The sequence below is a fragment of the Haliotis rufescens genome, unplaced genomic scaffold, assembly GCF_023055435.1.
Source record: "Haliotis rufescens isolate VD_foot unplaced genomic scaffold, xgHalRufe1.0.p SCAF_1, whole genome shotgun sequence".
NCBI classification, from domain to species: Eukaryota; Metazoa; Mollusca; class Gastropoda; order Lepetellida; family Haliotidae; genus Haliotis; species Haliotis rufescens.
Window position 1 is genome coordinate 54,456,973 of NW_025963779.1, and position 24,210 is coordinate 54,481,182.

At 37.4% G+C, this 24,210-nt stretch overlaps 1 protein-coding gene across 23 annotated transcripts in view; it reads right to left on the minus strand.

Annotated features, from left to right (window-relative positions):
• LOC124131557 (FERM domain-containing protein 3-like) overlaps window positions 1-24,210 on the minus strand; it is a 91,254-nt gene that overhangs the window by 13,882 nt on the left and 53,162 nt on the right. For 4 of the 23 annotated variants that reach the window (XM_046494886.2, XM_046494887.2, XM_046494883.2 and 1 more), the window contains exons 4-16: window positions 21,730-21,808; window positions 17,341-17,438; window positions 16,212-16,332; window positions 15,487-15,574; window positions 15,207-15,295; window positions 14,368-14,431; window positions 12,839-12,865; window positions 11,717-11,995; window positions 8,598-8,686; window positions 7,932-8,009; window positions 6,653-6,721; window positions 4,664-4,761; window positions 1,938-1,955 (exon numbers count right to left, since the gene is read on the minus strand). In XM_046494886.2, coding sequence (XP_046350842.2) covers window positions 1,938-1,955; window positions 4,664-4,761; window positions 6,653-6,721; window positions 7,932-8,009; window positions 8,598-8,686; window positions 11,717-11,995; window positions 12,839-12,865; window positions 14,368-14,431; window positions 15,207-15,295; window positions 15,487-15,574; window positions 16,212-16,332; window positions 17,341-17,438; window positions 21,730-21,808 — 1,197 coding nt within the window. Of the gene's footprint in view, window positions 1-1,937; window positions 1,956-4,663; window positions 4,762-6,652; window positions 6,722-7,931; window positions 8,010-8,597; window positions 8,687-9,515; window positions 9,534-10,642; window positions 10,658-11,716; window positions 11,996-12,838; window positions 12,866-14,367; window positions 14,432-15,206; window positions 15,296-15,486; window positions 15,575-16,211; window positions 16,333-17,340; window positions 17,439-21,729; window positions 21,809-24,210 lie in introns of all 23 variants that reach the window. The other 19 variants (XM_046494885.2, XM_046494888.2, XM_046494891.2 and 16 more) reach the window with 16 other exon arrangements.

Sequence of the window (24,210 nt, forward strand, 5' to 3'; positions counted from 1 at the left end):
GGGGAGCGGGAGCAGCCATGTTGTAGAATGCCGTAAACCGATCGAGGACACATTTACAACATACACTATCACGATTTCCAAAATCAGGCAACAAAACAATATGCACTGAAAATCTGGGTACAATTCAAGATATATTGTTTGGTAACCAGGGTACATTTCTATTGCAAACAAATTTAGAGTTACCCTATCAAAATTAAACTGAAATTTTCAAGTATACTCTGAAACCTGCTTCCTGTTTATGGCACTGTGGTGTTGGCCTGTATTTCTATCAACCATTGGTTAACCAGCACAGAATTATGGTGACAGAATACTGTGAATATTAAATTTCCACACCCCAGTTTATATAAATATGAAAAAATAGGTATAGCTAGGGAAGAAGTGAAGTTAATATCCTCAATATACAGTTGAGGTAAAGTCTAATTCAAACACTGTCAAAAACCCATCTCAGTGACGTGTCACTCTGACTAAATAATTAGAGAAGTCACACCTGTGTCACAAAGAGGTTCTCTAGTCAAAGCACACACCAGCTTATCATCATCACTGTACACTGTACATCACTATACACTATCATCACAAGCCTTATACAAGACATATCTATTCAGCCATGCTTTCAACCAAGGGAGGTAATTCACAATCTGTATTCTGCTGTATGAAAACTAGGCCCTTAACTGTCGCAAAAATGACCTTTTATTACAATAAAAAATCATTGGGGATACAAAGCTTGCATTGTTCATAGCAAAGAAACTTCCAAACTTCTGTTTCTAGAGAAGGCCAACCGAAGACATATAGCCCGAGCAACTCACCTTTTTAACACAAAAAAACCCAAGAACTACTTCATGATGTCAAAAAGTATTTCCCCAATCAAGTTAACTTAAGGAATTGTTTATCTGTATCATCTAACACTTGTTTTTGTAGTCATCAAAATCAGCATTACTCAGTTGTCAAAGCTGTGGGCTGGGGGAAGCACGTAATCAGAATTTGAATATATCTGCTTGCAAGGGGAAGTATCTTTAGCAAGCGTGCATGGTATACCACCAGTGAAGAAGGCAGTGGCTGATCTACCTGGGCAGTGGCAACAAATCAAGGGCTTGACTGTGGTGAAATAGGTTGAATTAGGTGAAACATGCGGTTAGTGTAATCAAAACCAAAAACCCTTGTCAGCTGTCATGTGCAGTCGCTCAAGTTTGAATCTTTTCGGCCATAGAATACTGAAAGTTGGAATACTTGGCAAAATGTGAATTGCTGCCTATTGAATCCAAATGATTTTAGTTTTTCAAACATGAACACAAAAAGTAATTTAAGAGTCATGTCGACCAAAACTAATTTCCGAAAAGTTCTTGTCTTAAACGTCCTTCTAGAGCTTCAATAAAACTACTATTTCAAATGGGCAGCATACACATATTCATAATAAAGATACCAACATACCGCAGTTGATGATAAAAGAGGTTATCGTTAAAGGCTATGTAGAAATTGTTCTTCAACAGTCAATATATATCACAAGTATTTTCACAACATATTTAACATTACTTCCAAAATAGTTCAATAACTGATTTTTCATTATCACAACACGAAAACCTGTTACTAGATGAATTTCAATTTTAAATCTTGGTTCCCTGTATTTACAATGCAAACATAATTTTCATAAAAAGTTTCAGGGAATTTTATTTTCAAAAGAAAAGTTTGAAACAGAAACAACAATTTTGATAATGTAAATTCAATAAAAAATAATTTCAATATTGTTTCAGTTTGAATATTAATACACACAAAAACATTCTCACTTGGCATTGTTAAATGACTGTTGAAGACAAGATGTACACAAACCTATCTCTGGCTGTCAGCTAGGTTTTAGTCACTGACAAGACAATAATGAAAGCAAAATGACTTAAAAGACCAAACCTGAGCCAAAATATTACCGACAGGCATGATAACACACTTACCATTGTAGCGTCTTCGATCTATAAACACAAAAAACACAATACAGCTACAGCTACAGAAATTAGTAAGGCATCCACCCTGACCACTGTCCCATGTACCTACCCGATGTCTACATCGCCTCACTATACAGCACACTACTGCTAACCTCCATATACCACGCTACCCAACAGAAGTAATACAGCCCATCATGTAGCATTACATGTGAACACTTCTGTACTCAAGGACTTAAGATGTGGTATTACCGCTAATCTCAGTCATATTTACATTTGCTTTTGCACTGAATCCTGTGTATGTTTCTTTGCATTAGTAAGTCCTTGATACGATCAATTAGGGTGCAACTGTCAGCATACAAATATGTCGTACTTTCTTCATGTGTTATCTAAATGGTGTAGTACATGTCAACACGCTTTTTTACAGATCAATCCGGCAATTTACAGTAATCCTCATTTCACTATTATCTAAGTATTCCACATTTTTATTCCAGTAAACGTTTCTTGTTGAAAGTCATAGAGAGGAAATGGAAGCAAAGCACATGTAAAATGTAAACTTAAAACTGAAGGGTTCCACATTTACTCAACATATAATCTAGAAAGGTTAAGTAGAACCATTAAACTGTTGTGTGGATGTGTTTTAGAAAGGTTACTATACTGGAACTCAGTGAGGGTGAGAAAACAACAAGTGATATTTGAGTATTAATTAATTAACACTGGGGCTGATGGGCCGATTCCGTTAACAGTGAAACTAATGCCAAGGCACTGTAGCTCACCTGGTCCTATACCTAAGCCAAATCACCTCAAAAGCAACCACTTAACAAATTCTTATCGACATACCTAGATGAAGTAGCTATTATTGGGAGGGTAAATTGTCATCAGGATAAAAGAAGGATGAAGCAGGCACCATCATATTTTCTATTGAGAACTATCTGACATACAAAATGACACTTTGACACTGCTTCTCAGGTCAAAAACTAGACGATCATCTAGTCACTGAAATGAACATATTTTACGAAAAGTGTTAAATCATAGTTACAAAATATAACAAAAAGCAGCCCAGAATCATTCTTCATTTTCAGACTGCAGTAATCAAGACTTGCCAAATATTACAGACTTGTATTGGCTGTACTGGGTCTGCAAGAAGGAATAAGCAAAGACCGGTAGAGATTTGTTTTGGTTCAATGGAAGTACAATTCTTGGCGCCACCTGCCACCATATTGGTGCAACTGTCTAAATCCTGATTGAACAAACCTAATAAAACACATTTTATATCCAGCTTTATCCTTTTTTGAATTTTAATTTCTCTGAAATAATTTTAAAGCCAATTAAGATAACTTTGGTTCGATCATTGAGTTCCAGCCTTACTGAAATATATATAATACACTAATAACAACAATGAACGACAGATGAACAGGCCATGACATAAGCTCACTTAGGCCTTTAGCCCCGGTGAGTTAACACTATATTGCCCTGGTGTGGGAATGTTCATGTTTTGACTACAGGAGTGTCGTAACATTGTCATGCAAGGGTGTACAGACGCAGGCAGAGTCGGAGTCAAGCTAACATTCCAAACAGCAACTCTTTACCACTTATTTGAGAAGACACTTTAAACTTGGCAAGCATGTTAAAACCCCTCTTGGGTTTTTCCCCCACTGATGTTTCTATAATTGAGAAATATTTATTCCATACATAAGGTTACCCAGCTTGTATATCCACATTATCTATGGAAACACAACTGGGCCACTATCAATGTGATTGTTCATATGAGTCTTTTGTAACACATTATTATGTAAATGTGGTCCCCCGGCAAGAGGTGTATTCCCAACACAAGGAACGAGACATCAAGCTGTTACTCTAAGAAGCCTGGTTTTCTGGGTGGCACATCTGTCTATTCTGACCAGTCAGTCTGTACATTTGCAGACCTGGTTCATCAGAACGCAAACATAACCACTTAATTATTTTCACTATAAACTCTCACTGCACAGATAACTGTATTCTCTGCTATAAGGTCAATAACAAATGTGAACACCTCGTCCTTGCCGTGTTAATATTGCAAATTATTGCACAGGACTGCTAACCAAACTGTCTTTTTCTCTCACTATCTATTTGATTAAAATACACGAATTGAATCATTCCATGAAATCCTACATAACCTTTAAGTTTTGTTTTGTTTGTTAGTTTCTTGTTTAATGTCGCACTCAGCAATTTTCCAGCTATATGACAGCGGTCTGTAAATAATCAAGTCTGGACCAGACAATCCAGTGGTTGACATCATGAGCATCGATTCACGCATCAACCAAGTCAGCGAGCCTGACCACCGAATCCCATTAGTCGCCACTTATGAGAAGCATAGTCGCCACTTACGGCAAGCATGGGTTACTGAAGACCTATTCTACACCGGATCTTCATGGGTTTAACCTTTTAGTATACACCCATGCACAATATCACAGAATAATCAGGACTGGCATAATCCTCCATGCTGTTAAGATAAATACCCTGGACCAGTTCGCCACCATAGCTTCATCTGAAGTCAAAGTGTACAACACAAACAATGGCCATCTACTCTAACTGCCCCTATGAGGGAGAGACATTCTGTTGAAGGTCAGTGAGGTGGAGATGGTTATGTGTCTCCCTGAACAAAGCCATTGTAGCCAATATTGAACACATAGGTTTCCTGTAAACTAAGCTGAAATGAATGGGTAAATGTGCACATTGGCCCCCTATTCTATACCCACCTTCCGGTACCGGTTCCGACATGATGGACGTATTCAGCGTACTGCTCTTGCTCTCAGACGTATGCTTATTGCGAGAAAAGTTGGGCAGAGAGTTGGTTCTGTAAATCAAACAGACAACTCCAAAGTTACTACATTGCTAATTCAAATTTCCTAAATACTATTAATAATTTATAAAAAAGAACTATCATTGCATTAAGTTGTATGTCAGTTCGGACAATGGAAGTAATATATGTTAGACATTTTTTTTATCCATTCATCAACAGAAATAGTCTCAAATGTAATATCAGGATATCTTCCTGTGAATATGGAAACATATCTTCCGGCTCTACTGATAGACATTTCAATCAGTTTATATGCATTTCAATCAGTTTTCAATACATCCATTAAAAGGGAATCAAAGAAAAAATAATTTATCATCTAAAAAACTATTGTTGAAATGAACATTGTATCCCTAAATGAGTATATTTTGTTATCTATTAGTTTAGACTTCAAAACAGTTAATTTATCTCATAAGACTTTAACGAAGACTTCAAAACAGACATGACCCACATTCCACTTGACTGTGTACACAATGAGAATGATGTCATGCTGTGATTCACGTCATGCTTCTGATGGCTTAGTACTGTCAGTATGATGATACAGCTGATGTAATGTAGGACGATGAATTGATACGATGTTACGTTACAGTGGTATAGTCATTCAGACATAATGAAGATCATTAGGTATGTTGGATACATCGCGTGTATATATTAGTATAAGGTATACAATATTAAGGTCTATCAATTTTTTGGAAGAGATACTCTTCTTACTTAAGGAAACATTTTTGTTTTCCTGTTAGGTTTCAAAAGAAATTTCCAATCATGCAACTCACAATAACATCCGTATTTCAGACTTAAGATACTATACAAAACCAAATTACTTTTCTTTTAAGCCAGAAACATCTATAAGAACTTTTAAATGTTACCAAAATGCTGATAACTTTGAAAGTTGTGTCAAGAGTAATACTCCACTCAAAACAGATGAAAACTTCAACTGAAGAAAAAAAGTTGATGAAAAGAGTTGATGAAGGAAAAGAAAAAAAGTTAACTCTATGTTACATTTCACCCTACTGGGCTGATCACACCAGTTAATATGAAGGCAGTATTTGTTAATTATACTGCTTTATCTAACGGATTATTTAATTGCCATGTGATATGTAAGTAACTTACAATAGAAGAACTAACCAAAAAAATACAAATTAGAAAAGGCAAAGAAAACAAGACAAAAAGCTGCAAACAGGAAAGTTGACATATACCTAAGTGTTACATACGAATGTTACATACCGAAACAGTATCAGTGGGTGTTACAAATAGTATTAAAAACTATGTATCAGACAAACCTTGTTAGAGACATCTATCAATACTAGCTTTTTCTGGTTAAACACAAAAAACTTCAATATCAAACAAAATCAAACTTTTAGATGAGAGCAAAATGTTAGAATTGATGAATTGGTTCATGCTCTAATCATGTCTGTTACAGACAATTTGATTGGTCAGGCAAAAACATGCCATGCAGTCTTTCAATCACTCTGGTTGGTCAATTGACACTATCTACACAGCGCAGCCAGGTAACAGGATGTAGACACTCAACTTTTATACTTACATTTACATGTTAGAGTTAAGACATGCAGCTTCGATTGGGTTTGATTCTTGAGTTTACTTGGAAACACCCAGGGTTGGTGTTTGTACAATTGAATTTCTAATTTTCTTATTTATATCTCCTGTTTTATAAATTCGTTGTGTATATTCAGTTATAGAAAAATGGCATGTTTGCATACATCAGTTGGATGTGCGCCAAAGAGAGAAAGAAGAACAATGTATTAGGGAGCTCCCTGCTCCCTAATCTTTTTGCAATTAAATTTCTTAATATGTATTTGTGAATTCCTTTCTTTGCCTCAGATTTCAACCCTGGGTATTTTGACTATAAGCATGAGAAAGCAGGACTACTAGCCTTGGAAATTTGGGCTCTGACCTCTTTATGTTTTCACTGGCTGAAAGAGCCTCGATCTGACAGCGTCCACTGTAGAGTCAAGCACAGTTGTTAGGAATGACACAAAATCACCAACTTCCTCGATATGTCACAATTAAACATATAGGATGAAGAAAAGAAGATACATTTAAACTTAAAAAGATGTTTCATGTATTTGTAGGACAACAAAAACTTATAATTCAGGGGAAGTAACTATGTAAATATCAAGAATTACCTCCCCTTGAACCACTGTCCATGAAACAAATACAGTTTATGACAAACAATTGACTATATGACATTACATAGAAGTTGATGATAATTTCTACCTGTTAAAACTAAACAGTCATGTTATCACATAATTCATTGTTTCTTTACTTCTTTCATATTCTCAAACATATCTTCTACAAGGATGACCCACTTTGTAACAAAATATAACTGGCCACTAACAGTTAATGTCATGTCTTAATTGAAAATGTTCGGATGAAAAATATATAATTGATTGCAATATCTTTTAGGCTAACTTTATTAAAGCAGGGGAATTTGATTAATGTTTTCAATAACTAAGTGGTTTAAAAAAATTAACTTTCTTAGCCTTTATAACAATAATATAACCTGGACCAGACAATTCAGTGATTGATATTATGAACAACAATCCACGCCATCAGGGAACAATGACAGTTAAGCCTGATCCAGCCTGTTAGGAGTGTGTGAGTGAGTGAGTATGGATTTACACTGCTCTTTGCAATATTCTAGCAATTTCACAGTTGGGACACCAGAAATGTGCTTCACACATTGTTTTGATGTGGGAAATTCAACCCGGGTCTTGAGGGTGACAGCAAACGCTGTCAACACGAGGTTACCCACTGCCCCAGCCTCTTAGGAACAGCTTGGTATACTGGGGACCAATCCTAACCATGGGATTTCAGCCTTACGGTTGATATCTTTGAGAATATGAATCATAGAAAATATCTTTAATATGCCCTTTAATATAATATCCTATATCAGGTACAAACTGAAACTGACCATTGAGATAAACACAAATTCTAGTCTACACTTGACACCGTTATTACACTGTCTTGCACAAGCTATCAACAGTAGGTTACTCTCTACAGCACATGCTCATAGTATCTAAAACCATTCTTTTCTTTTAACTGATGTTGAAACATTATAAATAATTTATTTCTGAAATCTTGGCAAGCTGAAAAAAATGAACAGTATGATTTCAGGCTGTTATATCTAGTACATTATTCATGCCAAATACCTGAAACGGAACTTGGATCCTCTGCTGAACAGCGTTCCACCTGACTTCAACTTGGGTGCATTGCATGAAGATGCCAACCTGGTACACAATAACAGACACAAATCAAACTCATCCAGTCTTGTCAATACTACAAGTTATGTATACAGGTTTGACAATGGAGCAAGATTGCCTTATTGACAAAATAGTTTCATGTAGAAGCTCCAACTTCATAAAAATTGAGGTGAGGTGAAATGGGGTTGAAATATTATTTCACTCAAATAGCGACGTCCATGCTCTTGTGTGTGGCTGCTTGTACCAGTCCGGACTAATGCCAGTTTTAGAGTGCTAGCCCACTGAGATACCATGCCCCAGCTTAACATGGATACCCCACTCAAACACAGTATATTCCAAGCTGGCCACTTTTTTTTTATTCACTTAATGCCTAGTAACAGGCAGGGTAACAACAAGTACCATCATCTAATGTCTTTCGGTATGACAGGTCGAGGTGATTGAACCACTAACCCGTTCTCTAGGCAGATGCTCTATCCACTACACCGGCGGTTAGTTTCATTTGAACCTTTGACGATATGCATATGTTAGTCACAACTGAGTGGGGATTAATGTTGTTTTGAACATTAATTCGGTGCTATCAGTCTCAATTTGTTAATGTGGGCAGACTATACATACGTAAAGAAGAGTTGTTGCTCGACAGCACATCTCCACAGGTACTTGCACGCTCCGACAGTCAGACACTTGTATCCATGGGGCTGCTGCTTCTAGGCGGAAGGTGTAGCATTGCATTACACAAATCTAGCCAGACATAACTGCCACATTTATCTAGTTTGTGACACAAAGACTAAAACTCGAAACAGGTTCTCTATAGATCAAACATTTGTGTACAGCTTACTTTACGTGCCAGCACAATCGTATCAGAAATGATGATTAAAAAAATCTAGAGAACCATACTGTTTTAAGCCCACTTGTGTTCACATAGTTTAAAAAGAAAAAAATAATTCCTGCAATCAAAACTATCCATTATGGTGTCCTGACTGTGGCTATGTTCAATGTCTCACATATACAGCTGCAACAAGTGAAGCTATGCTGGTATTGAATGTGTTCGTCCTATGTGCAACTACATCACTGTCAAGTACTGTGAGCATCGACTTACCTACATTGTTAGTCATCATCTTCATCAACATTAATGATACTTTCCTAACTAAAGTCCTTTGTTTAAGATTACAGACATTCAATATTTATCAGCCAGATCTTATTTAAGTCAAAGGGAAACACTGATCACTGCATAAAATACTTCATGTCAGCAAAGTGAAAAATATTCAATCATCATTTTTGTAAAATATTTTACATAATATCAATGTGTTTTCATACGATATGGTCGAGATCTTAACATTCATGTTTATCTTTTTTTAATTCATTCATTATTTTTCAATCAATACCAGAATATTCAGCAATTTTAATCAGAGTCTGACCAACCTCACATTGTTGAGAAAAACTTTTGTATTGCTGTATTCATTCAAATAAGCATGCAGGTAAATACATTTGAACATTTTTCTTATTACATTACTAGCGCAGCATCAACAGAAATACCTTTATTCGTTTTCTTTTCTGCAAAAACAATGTCAGAACATCAGCATGTGTTGTCTATTGATATATGATGCTAATAGATGAGGGTGTTGAACTCTACAACAGCTCAATGAGAACTACTCACAGGTGTGTGTGAGGAGACTGGCCAAAACAGGGGAGACAACTCTCAACATGTCTACTTGTCAGACACATCAACAGGCATTTATTTGAATGAATACACAAATAACAAAGAAATTGATAACCTGCCAGAAAGCTTTGAACATAAACTTGTAAAATGACTCGACCATATCTGACTGTTTAATTTGCACATCTAGTAACATACATAGCCATCAGTTTAGTGCCTGTATTAGGAATCATGCTGATTAAATCATAGCACAATGTGTTGACATGCTACAATATACACGGACTGTAACCACCAACACAACAACATGCATCACATCTATCATGCTAACTTGTTGGAGGAGGAACTAAAGCTCATCACCCGTCATAGATCTGGTTTCTACATGAAGCCTGCCCACAAAAACTAGGTATATGATTATCAAGCCCAGCTCAGGTCTATCCATGATTGATATATATGAAGCTAGTGGTCAGGGAAACACTATGTGATGTTATGGAAAGTAGTATATACCAAATACCAATTTAGAATAACACAAAAAATAGGAATGGTGATTAAACCAAGCTCAAGTGAAACATGACTCATATATTTAAATTCATCATCAGGAACATACTATTTGTAGGTTAGGAATGTAGTATTTTCTACAATACCAAATTTCCAAAGACACCAAAACCAGACATGCTGATGAAACAGTTCAGGTCAAACATGATATATATTTGAATCTAGTACCAGTGAAATACTATTTGATTTGTCAGGAAAGTTATATTTACTGAATACCAAATTTCCTATAGTCAAAGCAGGTCACAAGGATGTTGTGGCAGGTTTTAATGTGTATACACAAACCAAAGTACTAAAAGTGGATTTGGTGAAAGCTTTGATTGTTACTACAACTTCTAAAAAGAAGCTTAGAATTAGTGATAAATAGGTGAAAGCATATGTTAGATATCCTCTCAGCTGAAGCAGCAATTAACTGCAGAAGTACATTAGCCCCAAAACCTGAATTTGTATTTATCACCTTGTCCTTCTTCCTCTAAAGGTTGCATTCGCAAAAGAGGGAACAAAACAGAAGAGCACCCATTAAAGCACATAGTAACAAATAATAGTTTGGAACAACGACCAGGATATTAACTAGTGGTGATTATTCAATTAATTACATCCACAGCGCCAGTGCACAAGTATTTTGCCTAGAAGAAATATTGGTAAAATGATTCTGTTAGTTGCTCATCTTATAACAAAAAGAAAAACCATGGGTAGAAAACCAGCAGATCTTGTTAGACTTATCCCTTTAACAATTCCAAATTATAGTTAGTTGCCATGGTAACACTGCGAAGCCTAAGTTCTGCTTGCAATAAGAGTGACATTTGCTTTCTGTAAAGAAATGTTATCTTTCAAATACTGATATAAATCCTAAAGCATGGCATATTCCAAGGCTTCAACAAACATTTCCACCCATCCTAGAGAAATTTGTTGATGCGTTCGGTGTGTTCTGAAGATGAAATAAGTATCCCCTTTCATATTGTTTTTTTTCTGCTGTAAACCATCTTAGATATCTATTTTATCCAGGGCCCTGTTCCACAGAGCGATCATAGCGCAACGGCAGTCGTAAGTCTATGTTAAGTATGGGAGTTTCGACCACCTTAGCAGTACGATTGATTCGTGGAACGGACACCTGATGGACCTAACCATCAGTTAAACTGTTTGATAATTTTAACATGCCTTCAACTTAGATAACCTGAATATACGTTTGTTTTGCAAACACTTCAAACACAGTTAAACAAAAAGGCAGAATTAAGATGCATTATTTAATCATAATCAAAATAAATTATAAATATCATTAAACGCATACTGATGGAACGGGGTTAATGCTAAAAAACTGAACAAAAATAATTAATTAATATCAAACATTTTTGAGATACGCTTAGTAAATAAAAGAGGAACAACAGTACATTGCAACAACATGTTATAGTGTAATTCCACTCTTGTCAATTAAGCAAATCAACAAGGGAAAAAACAGGTTTTTGTCATGCTGATTCTCTTATGGGAAATGTTTTTTTCCAAATGTTTGCAGGGTAATGAGTGACGAAAATACCTCAAACTTATTTTCCTCAGTTTTTTCTTTCTCGCTCTGATTTTCCTTATCAGTTTCTTTATTAGTTTCAGTTTCTTTCCCCGCTTCAGGTTCTTTCCCCTGCTCTTTTCCCGTTTCTGATTCTTTCCCCTGCTCTTTTCCCGTTTCCTGTTCTTTCCCAGTTTCAGTTTCTTTTGCCTGTTCTTTCCCCTGTTCTTTCTCTTTTTCCTGTTCTTTCCCCGTTTCGTTTCCTTTATCCTTCTCTTTCTCCTTTCCCCCTTCTGCCGCCTCATCCGAAACCTACATGACAGTTGCCCAAATTTTGTCGTAACTTATACGTCATACATTCAAGACAAACTGTTTCCATAGCAACAGGCTTTCAAAATTATTGGGTTATTGCTTGCATCACCAATTTTACAAAAACTAACATATTCCAATAAATGACACATTGAAGAAAACAGTAAATAGTTTGTTTTGAGGAAAATATATACAGTTCTTTTAGTACTGATTAAAATTTTTTGCAGCAATTTCTTTTGTTTGAATGATATGATATGATGAATCTTCTTGATTATGAAACGACAAACAAATGAACATGAGACATGAAATTAATCAAAAAGTTTCAAATTGACATTCCTTCAAAAGCAGGCAAACAAATTCATCAAATCCTTCACTTTATACCAGACTTAAGAAATACTATGTACAGAAACACTTAACAAAATCTTAAACAGAATGAAAAATATTGACACTGTTTTCCATTACATCTAATCTAAGTTACATCTACTTCACAATAAAGAAGCTATTCTACGACCATTTATCTACATGCTTCCATTTAGAAATTATTTACTTCTACAATATCAAAATATTTCTGATGTAGCCTGAATAATTTGCAATTACAAGTTCTTTGACACACTGGACAAGGCCAAAGGACATAATTGTGGTGGAAAGGTGCTCATAAAAAAAGAAAAAGAAAAAAGAAGTTTTTGTTTTCATAACGTTATTAGAATTTACCCAATTCTTTTTGGTAAAAATAATACTTTAATCAGGCACAAACAGAAATATTACTGTTCCTCTAGAACACAGTATTCTAAGTTTCTCTCTCTAGTTCGAGGATCGGAGAGGAGGAAGGAGGACATCAAGACTTACCTTCTTTGCGTTCGCAGCATCTTCCTCCTGCAATAGTGTGTGGAAGTGAATGTGTGCACAGAGCAGCAAGATATGACACATGCACCAGGACCCTGAACAGGATTCATGAATCACGCATCATGACCTAGGACTCATGAGCCAAGAACAGGATTCATGAATCACGCACCATGAACAAGGAATCATGAACCAAGAACATGATTCATGAATCATGCACCATGAACAAGGAATCATGAGCCAAGAACAGGATTCATGAATCACGCACCATGAACAAGGAATCATGAGCCAAGAACAGGATTCATGAATCACGCACCATGAACAAGGAATCATGAACCAAGAACAGGATTCATGAATCACGCACCATGAACAAGGAATCATGAGCCAAGAACATGATTCATGAATCACGCACCATGAACAAGGAATCATGAACCAAGAACAGGATTCATGAATCATGCACCATGAACCATGAACCAAGAACATGATTCATGAATCATGCACCATGAACAAGGAATCATGAACCAAGAACATGATTCATGAATCATGCACCATGAACAAGGAATCATGAACCAAGAACATGATTCATGAATCATGCACCATGAACTAGGACTCATGAGCCAAGAATACGCCATTCATGAACTACACACTATGAAATAGGACGCATGAACATGCACCAAGAACAAGATCCCAGGCACCATGAACCAGGTCTCATGAAGATTTGCAAGGACTATGACAGCTCAACTGTGATTGGTCAAGACAAATGTAAAAGGCATTCAAAGTTTTAAACTGTGCATTAACTGAACATCTATTCTGTAGAAACAATGTACACAAACCTGTCAATTGAAATAAAAACACAAAAGAAACGGAAATCTGAATTTTCATGCCAGTTGTCTATATGCTGCACATAAACTCGAGGAAGGTTCTTGTGTAAAAGTTGCTGTACGTAGAACTGATCAGCACACTAGTTTGATCCCCATGCATTTGACACAGTGTACACCAAGTGGCCGGGAGAGAGTGGCAACAGTTATTCTTCATTAGCTACCAACAGCTTCTATGATAATTCAAGATTACAAACCAAATTCCGTAGCTGTATTCCTGAACAATATTTCGCTAAAGCATTCAAGCAGCTACACTGTTCAAAATTTGATATAAACAGTATTCCCATTCAAGAACTTCAGGAAAATATATAATTGTGACAGCTTATCTTCATTACCTTATCTTACTGAGGGCAGTGTCATGATACGTCTGTGGCAATGTGTATAAGAAATCGAACAATGTAATAGACTTGTTTCACAGTATGCAGAGTAAATAGAATTGAAAACAAGAAGCCGTTAAAGCTTTAATGTAACAGGAATGCTACAAGTAAGGCAAGGACTAATTTGTTTGGCAACCCTGAACTACCATCGCCACAACTCCATCACCACCACTTCCTGTACAGTGTGATGTGATACAGACGATGAAAGACTTCAAAGTATGATAAGTGCCTACACAAGTCGAAGTATACGTTAGCAAATCAAATGTCAGTAGTATCTCACCTCTGCAACATTCACATGGACTATAAACATCTTCGCTTCATAGGCAATTCTTCTGATCTGGTTCCTGGAACAAACAAATCGACATTCCTTACTATTAGAACAAAATCTATCATAAAAAATTATGATTCATTCAAACATTTAATCTATTAGAAGCCTATAAGATATTTGTTCATTTAGTGCGTTGACTGACGCCACACTCAGCAATATTTTTGGTATATGATGGAAGTATGTAAATAATCGAGTCTGGACAAGACAAACCAGTGATTGAAGTGATGAGCAATGACCCACAGAGTCATGGTACAATGACATGCAACCAACCATTCACCGAGCCTGACCTACCTGATCCATTACGTTTCCTCTTACAACCAGCATAGGTTACAGGGGAGCAATGCTAACAAAGCATCGTCACATGGGTGAAACCAACAAGAACTGAATCTTATTCTATCTGAAGCTTCAACACGTTTGATGGGCACATGGACTGCTTGGCAGATCATTTTGTTAATTCTTTACACAACATATAGCAGAATAAAAATCATTTCTCACTACTACGTTTTCAGTATTCTGTTGAGCTATCAAAATAATATTATTATTTAGATTTTCTTAGTGGCATTAAGTATTTCGCAACTGAACTAAGATGTCTGTTCAAAAATTTATATAGTGTTCTCCCTTAAAAAAATATGGCTATTGGATAAAATGATAAAGCCACAACATAAGTGTTTCAGCTAAAGCAAAAAGATTTTTTTGAAGCAGATTATTTATGGATATCATTTCAAATCTCTTCCCTGTGTTGGTCGTTAATTTGTATCATTGTTCATTAGAGTTTCTACCATAAGACCTACCATTTATGTAGCTGCGTTCGTCGGCTGCCGCGAAAGGTCATGATGCCCTGATGAGTCACGCCCAGATATAGCTGATCTCCTCGCTGATCCTGCAACACAATGTACACAGTAGGCAAAATGTTTCACTTCACATCAATTAACAAACTGACAAAAGAAAAAAGTAGAAGAATGAATATACACATTCTATAATCATTCTAAAAATAATTAACACAAGCGTAGTTTGATTGACACTGAGGGTATCCAGAAAACACCAAGGGAGGTGTACAGATTATCTACTCACCTTGACCTGATGTGGATCGACACCAAAGGTATCCAGCACCGATGCTTTCTTCAGGAAATTACTCTCAGCTTCAGCTGGTACTTGGCCCCTAAAACCCATGCAGAGAATTCACTACTATCAAAAGCTCTAAAATACAGAGAGAATACAAAAACGTTATTACAGCCCCTAAAACAATATCTGCCCCCCCCCCAAACACAGAGAACACCATAACAATATACCTCTACTGGTAGCCTTCCCTATATACTTTATACTAGTCAACTCTTATGCTCTGCTTTCTTGCATACCTGCCTGTCAACCCACTCGAAGATACCCCCCTTCCCCAACAACATTCAGAGTTATCTCCCCACCTGTCAACCCACTTGAAGTTATAGCCCTTCCCCAACAACATTCAGAGTTATCTCCCCACCTGTCAACCCACTTGAAGTTATAGCCCTTCCCCAACAACATTCAGAGTTATCTCCCCACCTGTCAACCCACTTGAAGTTATAGCCCTTCCCCAACAACATTCAGAGTTATCTCCCCACCTGTCAACCCACTCGAAGATACCCCCCTTCCCCAACAACATTCAGAGTTATCTCCCCACCTGTCAACCCACTTGAAGTTATAGCCCTTCCCATACAACATTCAGAGTTATCTCACCCGCTGTCAACCCACTCTCAAAGTAACCCTTCTTATACCCTCCAAACATGGTCTTTGCAGAAATTCCCCATTCACAACAAACTCACTTGAGCGTCTTGTGCAACTCCTGAATCTGATCTTCCATCTTGGAGTTCTGTTTGGGTAGCATCTTGAAGGCAGTGATGTAGCCCGGTGGATGGTCCTGTGGATCGTAGTCGCCAACCTCAGCTGGAGATAAAGAACAGAAGCTGCAGCGGGGGATGAAGAAGTGCATACATGTCTCTTGTCACCAACCAGACTATAGGAAATATACTTCTCAAAAGACGATAAAGAACACCCTATATTTCATGTGGTTAATCTGTCATGACATGGATTTTCTTTCAAGCAGCATATAAAAGGGGACACTGCATATCAAATAGCAGACTCATTGACAAAGTACTTTGTCCATGCCACATGTGAAATTGTGTTGACTACAGTTTGTCCTATGTTAGAATGTCAGATGTTATGATGAAACTACAAACTTCAAACTTGTGAAAAGGCATAATATGAGTCAACAAATGTATCTAATATCCTAGAAAAGGGCATGGTGTGTGGATTGGTTGGTTGGTTGGTTTACTTGTTACTGAATCACTCTGTGTGATCAAACATGATGTGTGTTTTTTTTTTGACATCTCACTCAGCAATATTACAGCTATATGACAGCGGTCTGTAAATAATCGAGTCTGGACCAGACAATCCAGTGATTAATATCATGAGCATCGATCCACGCAATTGGGATCGATGACATGTATCAACCAAGTCAGCGAGCCTGACCACCCGGTTCCGTTAGTCACCTTTTACGACAAGCAGAGTCACCTTTTACGGCAAGCATGGGTTGCTGAAGACCTATTCTACCCTGGAATCTTCACGGGTCATATGGTGTGTGGAACCACTGCCATTGGCAAATCACTTACATTGGACACTTTAATATTATTTTATGTACAGATTACTTTCATTAATTGTTAAATGTCATTTTATAGAGAAGTGTTTAAATAGGACTTGCCAGTTCCCCAATTTTCTTTTGAAATAGATATACAGTAAACTCAAAGGGACCTCTAATTGTAGTTTGTTATAACCTTAGTTCGTTTCAAAAATATATACATCAAATGCCCGGGAAAACCAAAGATCGTTATATCCACCAGTTCATTATAAGTGTGTTCGTTATAAGCGTAGTTTACTGTAGTTGAAATCACTTACACTGGACAATGTATGACGCGAGGTGAACAGCATCTTGTGGGGAGCACAACAGACGGCCATGATGGAGATCTCGCCGCAACTGCAGATACAGGTAGTAGCTGAAACACAAGGAGAACACTACTGAACGGACACCATACACCATTATCCTTCTAATTGAATCAGCAGTAAACATACAATGACTGATGCAATAGTGGTTGTTCAGGATTGCACAGATAACTGAAGAACTAAAATCAAATAATGGTTGATAACATATTTTCTTTGCCTAGCATCATTAAAACATTCTAAGGAAACTTTAAAAGCAGTATCAGAGTACACGAAGCATCGTATTGACTTTTCAAAACATAAATCACCTGCATGACATGACTGAATTGCAATTTGTTGAAATGACACGGACACAACACTACTTAATAGACATATCTTGGGCATCAAAGGCCTGGAACATCAAACCCCAGCACCATCGGCTTCCAGGGCAAATTCAAATTTTATCAGCATCTTTGAGAATGGACATCAATTTAAATGCAACACATAACATTTTAATAAAAATGTCAAAATGGCTAATCAATACGCATAAATCTTGAGGTAAGCAGTACATTGATATACAAACCTACATAAGCAAAGTTACCCTTATAACTAATGTAGTTCAGTATTTGTTGCAAGAATGAATGTTGAAGCTATCCAGAAGAAGACTGCTCAACAATCGGATGCCAAGGGGCGTTACTCCTCTGTGAGAGTGACTTAGGCAAGAAAGGGGCATACGTCTCTTTACAGAAATGTCAGGCCATTACAGGCATGTTGTAAAGCTTGCCAATATCACATTTAAACCCAATCTGTCGTGGCACTCGTCATGTCTAGACATGGCGCCAAATTTAGAACCTAATCGAACAGAATTATCAGTTTTCTCTTAAAATGACCATGGTGCCACAATGAGGGTCTATTTATATTTTGTTAACATCTGCTTTAGACATAGTTTAATAATTCAGATATATTAGTAATTCTTCTGATTCAGATACAACAACTGCCTGCTATATGAACATGCTTCCTAGCTGGGAGATAAATGAGACAGTGATTCAGAGGAAAAGGTTTTGAAGCCTTTAACCCATAATGTAGCAATAATGGTTCACAAAAACAATGGAATTTCAGGATTACAGTTCATTCTACTACCATATTCAACTAAATAAGCACCCTAGCTGCTGAAGTATGTGAAGTCTAAAAAAAAGAAGCATAAATCCCACAATAAACAAACAAATAACGGTACACAGACAAGGTGAATTGCCAGCAATAGAATAACTTTACATGAATAAGACAACGCTTGTGTAAACATTTTCCACACAAAAACATTGAAGACAATTAATAAACCACTATTGTTTCCATCAACTACTACTCTACCTTTTAATTAATATATCAGCTAATGAAGCAGCGTACTAACTGTAAAAGATGCTCACTCAGGAAACATAACGAAGGAATTATTGACACCAATCACACAACACTGTTTTTCTACCCTGTGTCAGGTCAAATAAGTCATAACCTCCCACTTCCCTACTATTGAAGGAGATGTGAAGAGCCCTGGGAGCTGGGCTGCTCATCGACCTGAGGTGTATTTTTGTCCCTGGCCTGTTTATGGGCTGGTACTCCCTTCTTTATGCTTGCTTTATGTCTTCACCTTTGAGTACTGGCAGCGTGAGTACCCCACGATCACCTCGACCCAACTCAACCTTTGGCTGGAGCCAGTGACTTCGGTTTAATCCAGCCTTCAACAGTATTTCAGTTCTATCAAGGTGTGTCAGTGATGCAGAAAGTGATGCAGGTCTTAGACACTCACTGCTTCAGTGAAACCCATGAGCCGGGGAATGGTGCTGACAAACCTGACACATAATCAGGGTGAACCGGGGTTCAAACCTGCGATCTTCACTGGTACACTTAAGGGATGCAGTACTGCTCCTCAGCACCATGACATAGCTGTGATTATTGGGACAGTGGAATGAAACAACATTCACTCACTCACAGTTGTGAGTGTGTGCATTTGATTTTACGCCTCTTTTAGCAATATTCCAGCAATATCATGGCGGGGGACACCAGAAATGGGCTTCACACATTATATCCATGTTGGGAATTGAACCTAGGTCTTCAGCGAGGTGAGCAAACGCTTTAACCACTAGGCTACCTGACCGCCCCCACTCACTCACAGATGTTAGTTCTGTTAACATGGATATATATTTTCTATAATTTGATCTAAGTGTTTTACTAGAAACATAATAACCTGTGTAATGATGACTCTTATTAAATGTCCTATCTGACATTTTGTACTCTACTCTTGAGACCTACAGCAGATGCCTGGGTAACAGGGGCTTGGGCACCTGGGTAGTAAATTGAAACTCGTCCCAGCCCTAGTACCAGCATCCACATGGCATTTAACAAAACCTTCAAAGGAGAATATGAAATGTGTCTCTCAGTTGCACATATTGCTCGAAATGTCATCAGCCACTTCTCCCACACTGAATTATGACATTACACATGTCGACAAATTGATTTTGCTTTGTAGTGTTAATTCTCTGACTGTGCTCACCGCTCCACTAATCCTAGACTGAGATGAGGAAGGGAGTAATCATAAATTGTATTTTATTGATCATAATCCTCCTGAACTGAAGATGGTGGTCTGCAGGTTACAAGCGACATCACAGTGGCTTGTATTAAAACAAGTATTTGTCACAGAGTGACGAAATATCCCCCGCCTGTACACCATAGTACCAAATATGAAGACAATCCAGCGATTAGTTCTTGAGATATTGTGGCAACACCGTTTTCCAACTCCAAAAACAGATTTGCCTGCTGTGACCTTGAAAATGGGATCAAGGTCACCAAATCTGACAGGTGTATGCGGTGTCTGTATATACACCATAGTTCCAAATATGAAGACAATCCAGCGATTAGTTCTTGAGATATCGCGGCAACACCGTTTTCTAACTCCAAAAGCAGATTTGCCTGCTGTGACCTTGACAATAGGGTCAAGGTCACCAAAACCGACTGGTGTCTGCGGTGTCTGTATATACACCATAGTTCCAAATATGAAGACAATCCAGTGTTTAGTTCTTGAGATATCGCGGCAACACCGTTTTCCAACTCCAAAAGCAGATTTGTCTGCTGTGACCTTGAAAATGGGATCAAGGTCACCAAAACCGACTGGTGTCTGCGGAGTCTGTATATACACCATAGTTCCAAATATGAAGACAATCCAGTGTTTAGTTCTTGAGATATCGCGGCAACACCGTTTTCCAACTCTAAAAGCAGATTTGTCTGCTGTGACCTTGAAAATGGGATCAAGGTCACCAAAACCGACTGGTGTCTGCGGTGTCTGTATATACACCATAGTTCCAAATATGAAGACAATCCAGTGTTTAGTTCTTGAGATATCGCGGCAACACCGTTTTCCAACTCCAAAAGCAGATTTGTCTGCTGTGACCTTGAAAATGGGATCAAGGTCACCAAAACCGACTGGTGTCTGCGGAGTCTGTATATACACTATAGTTCCAAATATGAAGACAATCCAGTGTTTAGTTCTTGAGATATCGCGGCAACAAACAGGTGGGACGTACGGACGGACGTACGGACGTACGGACGTACGTACGGACGGTCGTGAATACTATATCCCCCGCTTCGCGCTTTCGCGCGGCGGGGGATAATAATCAAGTCAGGACCAAACAAACCAGTTGCACTAACAATGATCCACATGATCAAGGCTAAATTATCAAGCTCACTTAAAACAATCAAACTTGACCTTTAATAATGATGGCCATGTACCCATGTTGGGAATCAAACTCGACTTGTCAGTGACAAGTAGAACCTGGCTAGTTATTGTTTCTTCACGCATATACAACAAGTGCAAGGAAACAGAGGGGTGGATGTGAGTGTTCATAGGTGTATTCATGTACTGCAGTTGCCCAACGATTGTACTATAAGGATGGGAACATAAAAGCACTGATGGTACTGCCGATAGTATGCAACAATAGATAATTTCAATAGACACAATTAGACATAAATAAAACATAAATTATGTATGAGAAAACTTTTTATATGGTCAAATTTCAAACCTGACGTGTTGATTAGCAAGAATTACAACTTCAGGTTAAGAGTTACTTCCCTTTGGTTTGAGCAGTCACTGGGAGGAAATTTGCAAACCATGACATTGTCGGCAATACTTTACAGATTTCTATTACATTTATTAATATAATTATCAAGACTTAAAGTTGGTTTAATACTAACTATCTCAATACAACTGCTAAAGTGGGGGTACTATTGCAAAAGTATTGCAATTCTATTGGCAATAGTGAAAATAGCCCCAGTAGTCATCCCAAGGTGGGTCTCCACCCAATATCAAGTCTGACTGCAACTTACCGTGTAATCTCTTCATGAAGTTTCATGGGATCTTCTGGGTAAAACTTCACACGAAAACAGAGCACCATGGGATTGACACCTGCAAAATAAAGTGTGAAATAAGTTGTACAGCCACCCATCAACAATCCAACAGGGAAACATCATCTTATAACAGCTAATTTATGAACTGAGTCCCAAGATTGTCTGGGGCTCTGTTGGTCAAATCTTGGAATGGGATCATCAACCTTATAAAGTACTTGAACATCGTGCATGTAATGCTCAAGCAAATACATCACTAGAACATCGTGCCTGTTATGCTCAACCAAAAAAATCACAAGAACATCATGAATGTAATTCCCAACCAAATATGTTTATTAATATAATGCTCAACCAAATAAATCACTAGAACATCCTGCATGTAATTCCCAACCAAATACATCACTAGAAGATCACGAATGTACATCTCAACAAATAAATCACTAGAACATTGTGTATGTAAAGCTCAACCAAACAAATCACTGGAACATCCTGCATGTAAACCTATACCTTTGGTGTTGATCTACAACCATTGATATGCTTCATGTCGACCAGTAGTGGGGCTAACAGGATTTATGGAACTGACAGGTCATGAAAACCTGATATTTCAATGTGCTATCAGAGTCAATCATGATGAGTTAAAAATGTCACATGAAATATTCCGATGCCATGATGGTCACACATTCAAGTTTTTATGGGTAGTAATATAACAAAGTTGTTTCACAGTTTGACAGGTTTTAATAAGAACTATAGTCTGTATTACAGACCCTGATACATTTATATCAACTACAGCCCATGCAAGTCTATAATGTTTGGCAAGTCTAGATTACTGCAGTGAAGAGAATCACTGGGCTCCCTTTTTATTAGATTTTTATTAAGATAACTGAACAACTGTTTTTTTCTGTACGATATGTTCATTTCAGAGACTATATGTTAGTCTATAAGAACTATGAAGGAAGGCGTCACATGTTGTTCAGTAGTAACCTCGGATATCACCTTGTACACCAAGCAAACAATCATTTTGTTTGTTTGTTGATTAACGCCGTACAGAGCAATATTCCAGATATATGACAGCAGTCTGTAAATAATCAATTCTGGACCAGACAATCCAGTGATTAACACCATTCTGACATGCAAATCTATTTCTAAACATAATCTATCTCATAAAATATCTTTCTACCAAAACCCTTCCTGTCCAGCTTATAAATGCTGTTTTTCGTTAATCTTTGTGAATGAACTCACTCCTTCCTGGTCAAATCCAACAATGCAACACCTAAAATGTTGTGTTTTTAATTTAGTCTTGATCCCCAAAAGCTTGACTCAAATTGAAATCAGTTAACAAGCAATTTTTCACCAATTGATCGCATCAAACGTCTGGCAGCCCTAAATGGGCTTAATGTGGTTTCAGCAACTACTTAAAGTTCACATGGTGGTGAAATCTGTTTCAACAACATGTGAATTCTACATCATCCTGTTAGGCCTAATCAATACCTGATAATACCATTTGTACAATAAGCGATGGAAACCAAGACGATTACTTTGATTCCAGGGCATCAAATCATTTCAGCCCAGATGGAGTTCCTACTGCCTCATCACAGACCATGACCATGACACAAGTTGGAGCTAGAATGGCTGTGGATACATACTTATCAGGTATTATCCTCATGTCACAGCACATAAGGCTGTCATGACAACATCATCAACTGCAGACAGGCACTCACTGGTCTTGATGGTGAATCCTATTTGTTGTATGCAATATGTGTTGAACTTTATACCAGTATTGCAAACAAAAAACACCATTATTTAAACAGAACTACCCAAGGCCACACTTGTTCTTGCAAACTTGCTTTATGGCTTTCTTACAAGGAAAATACCTGTTGGTTGGTGAAAAAAGGAAAGAGGAAAAACGCATTTCAGATATGTTTTTAGTTTTCTTATCCACTGCAAATAGGCTGGTATAAAAAAATATGTTTCTACATGAGAATCGTGTTGATTTATTGAACACTGGTGCAAAATAATCAACAGTGGGTCCTTATTTAGAAAATATTTTTTGGGGCGCAGTTTATTGGCGGTATTTATAGGGGCAAATTCAGATTTTCTCCATGTTAACAAATTTCATAGTCAGTGGAACTGGTCCATAAAGCAAAGTAAATGTGGTCTGAATTTGGAATCTAAGTTTTCCACAAGTATCTTTGTTAATTTCACCTTCTGTGTGAAATGAAATGAAGTAATTAACTGGTTCAATTTCATTTGATTAATTTCCTCCTACGAGCAGGTTCTGTTTGACAATGCCTTACATATTTAATCCACTTCAGTAAATGATGAATGAGCAGGATGAATACTAAATACAACACTACATCATGTTCAACTGAAGTGACAATAGATTAGACTTTCTAGTTCTACACCAGTGCAGAATGGGCACACAGCTGAAGATATTCCAGATACCTGGAATTCTGCCACAAAATA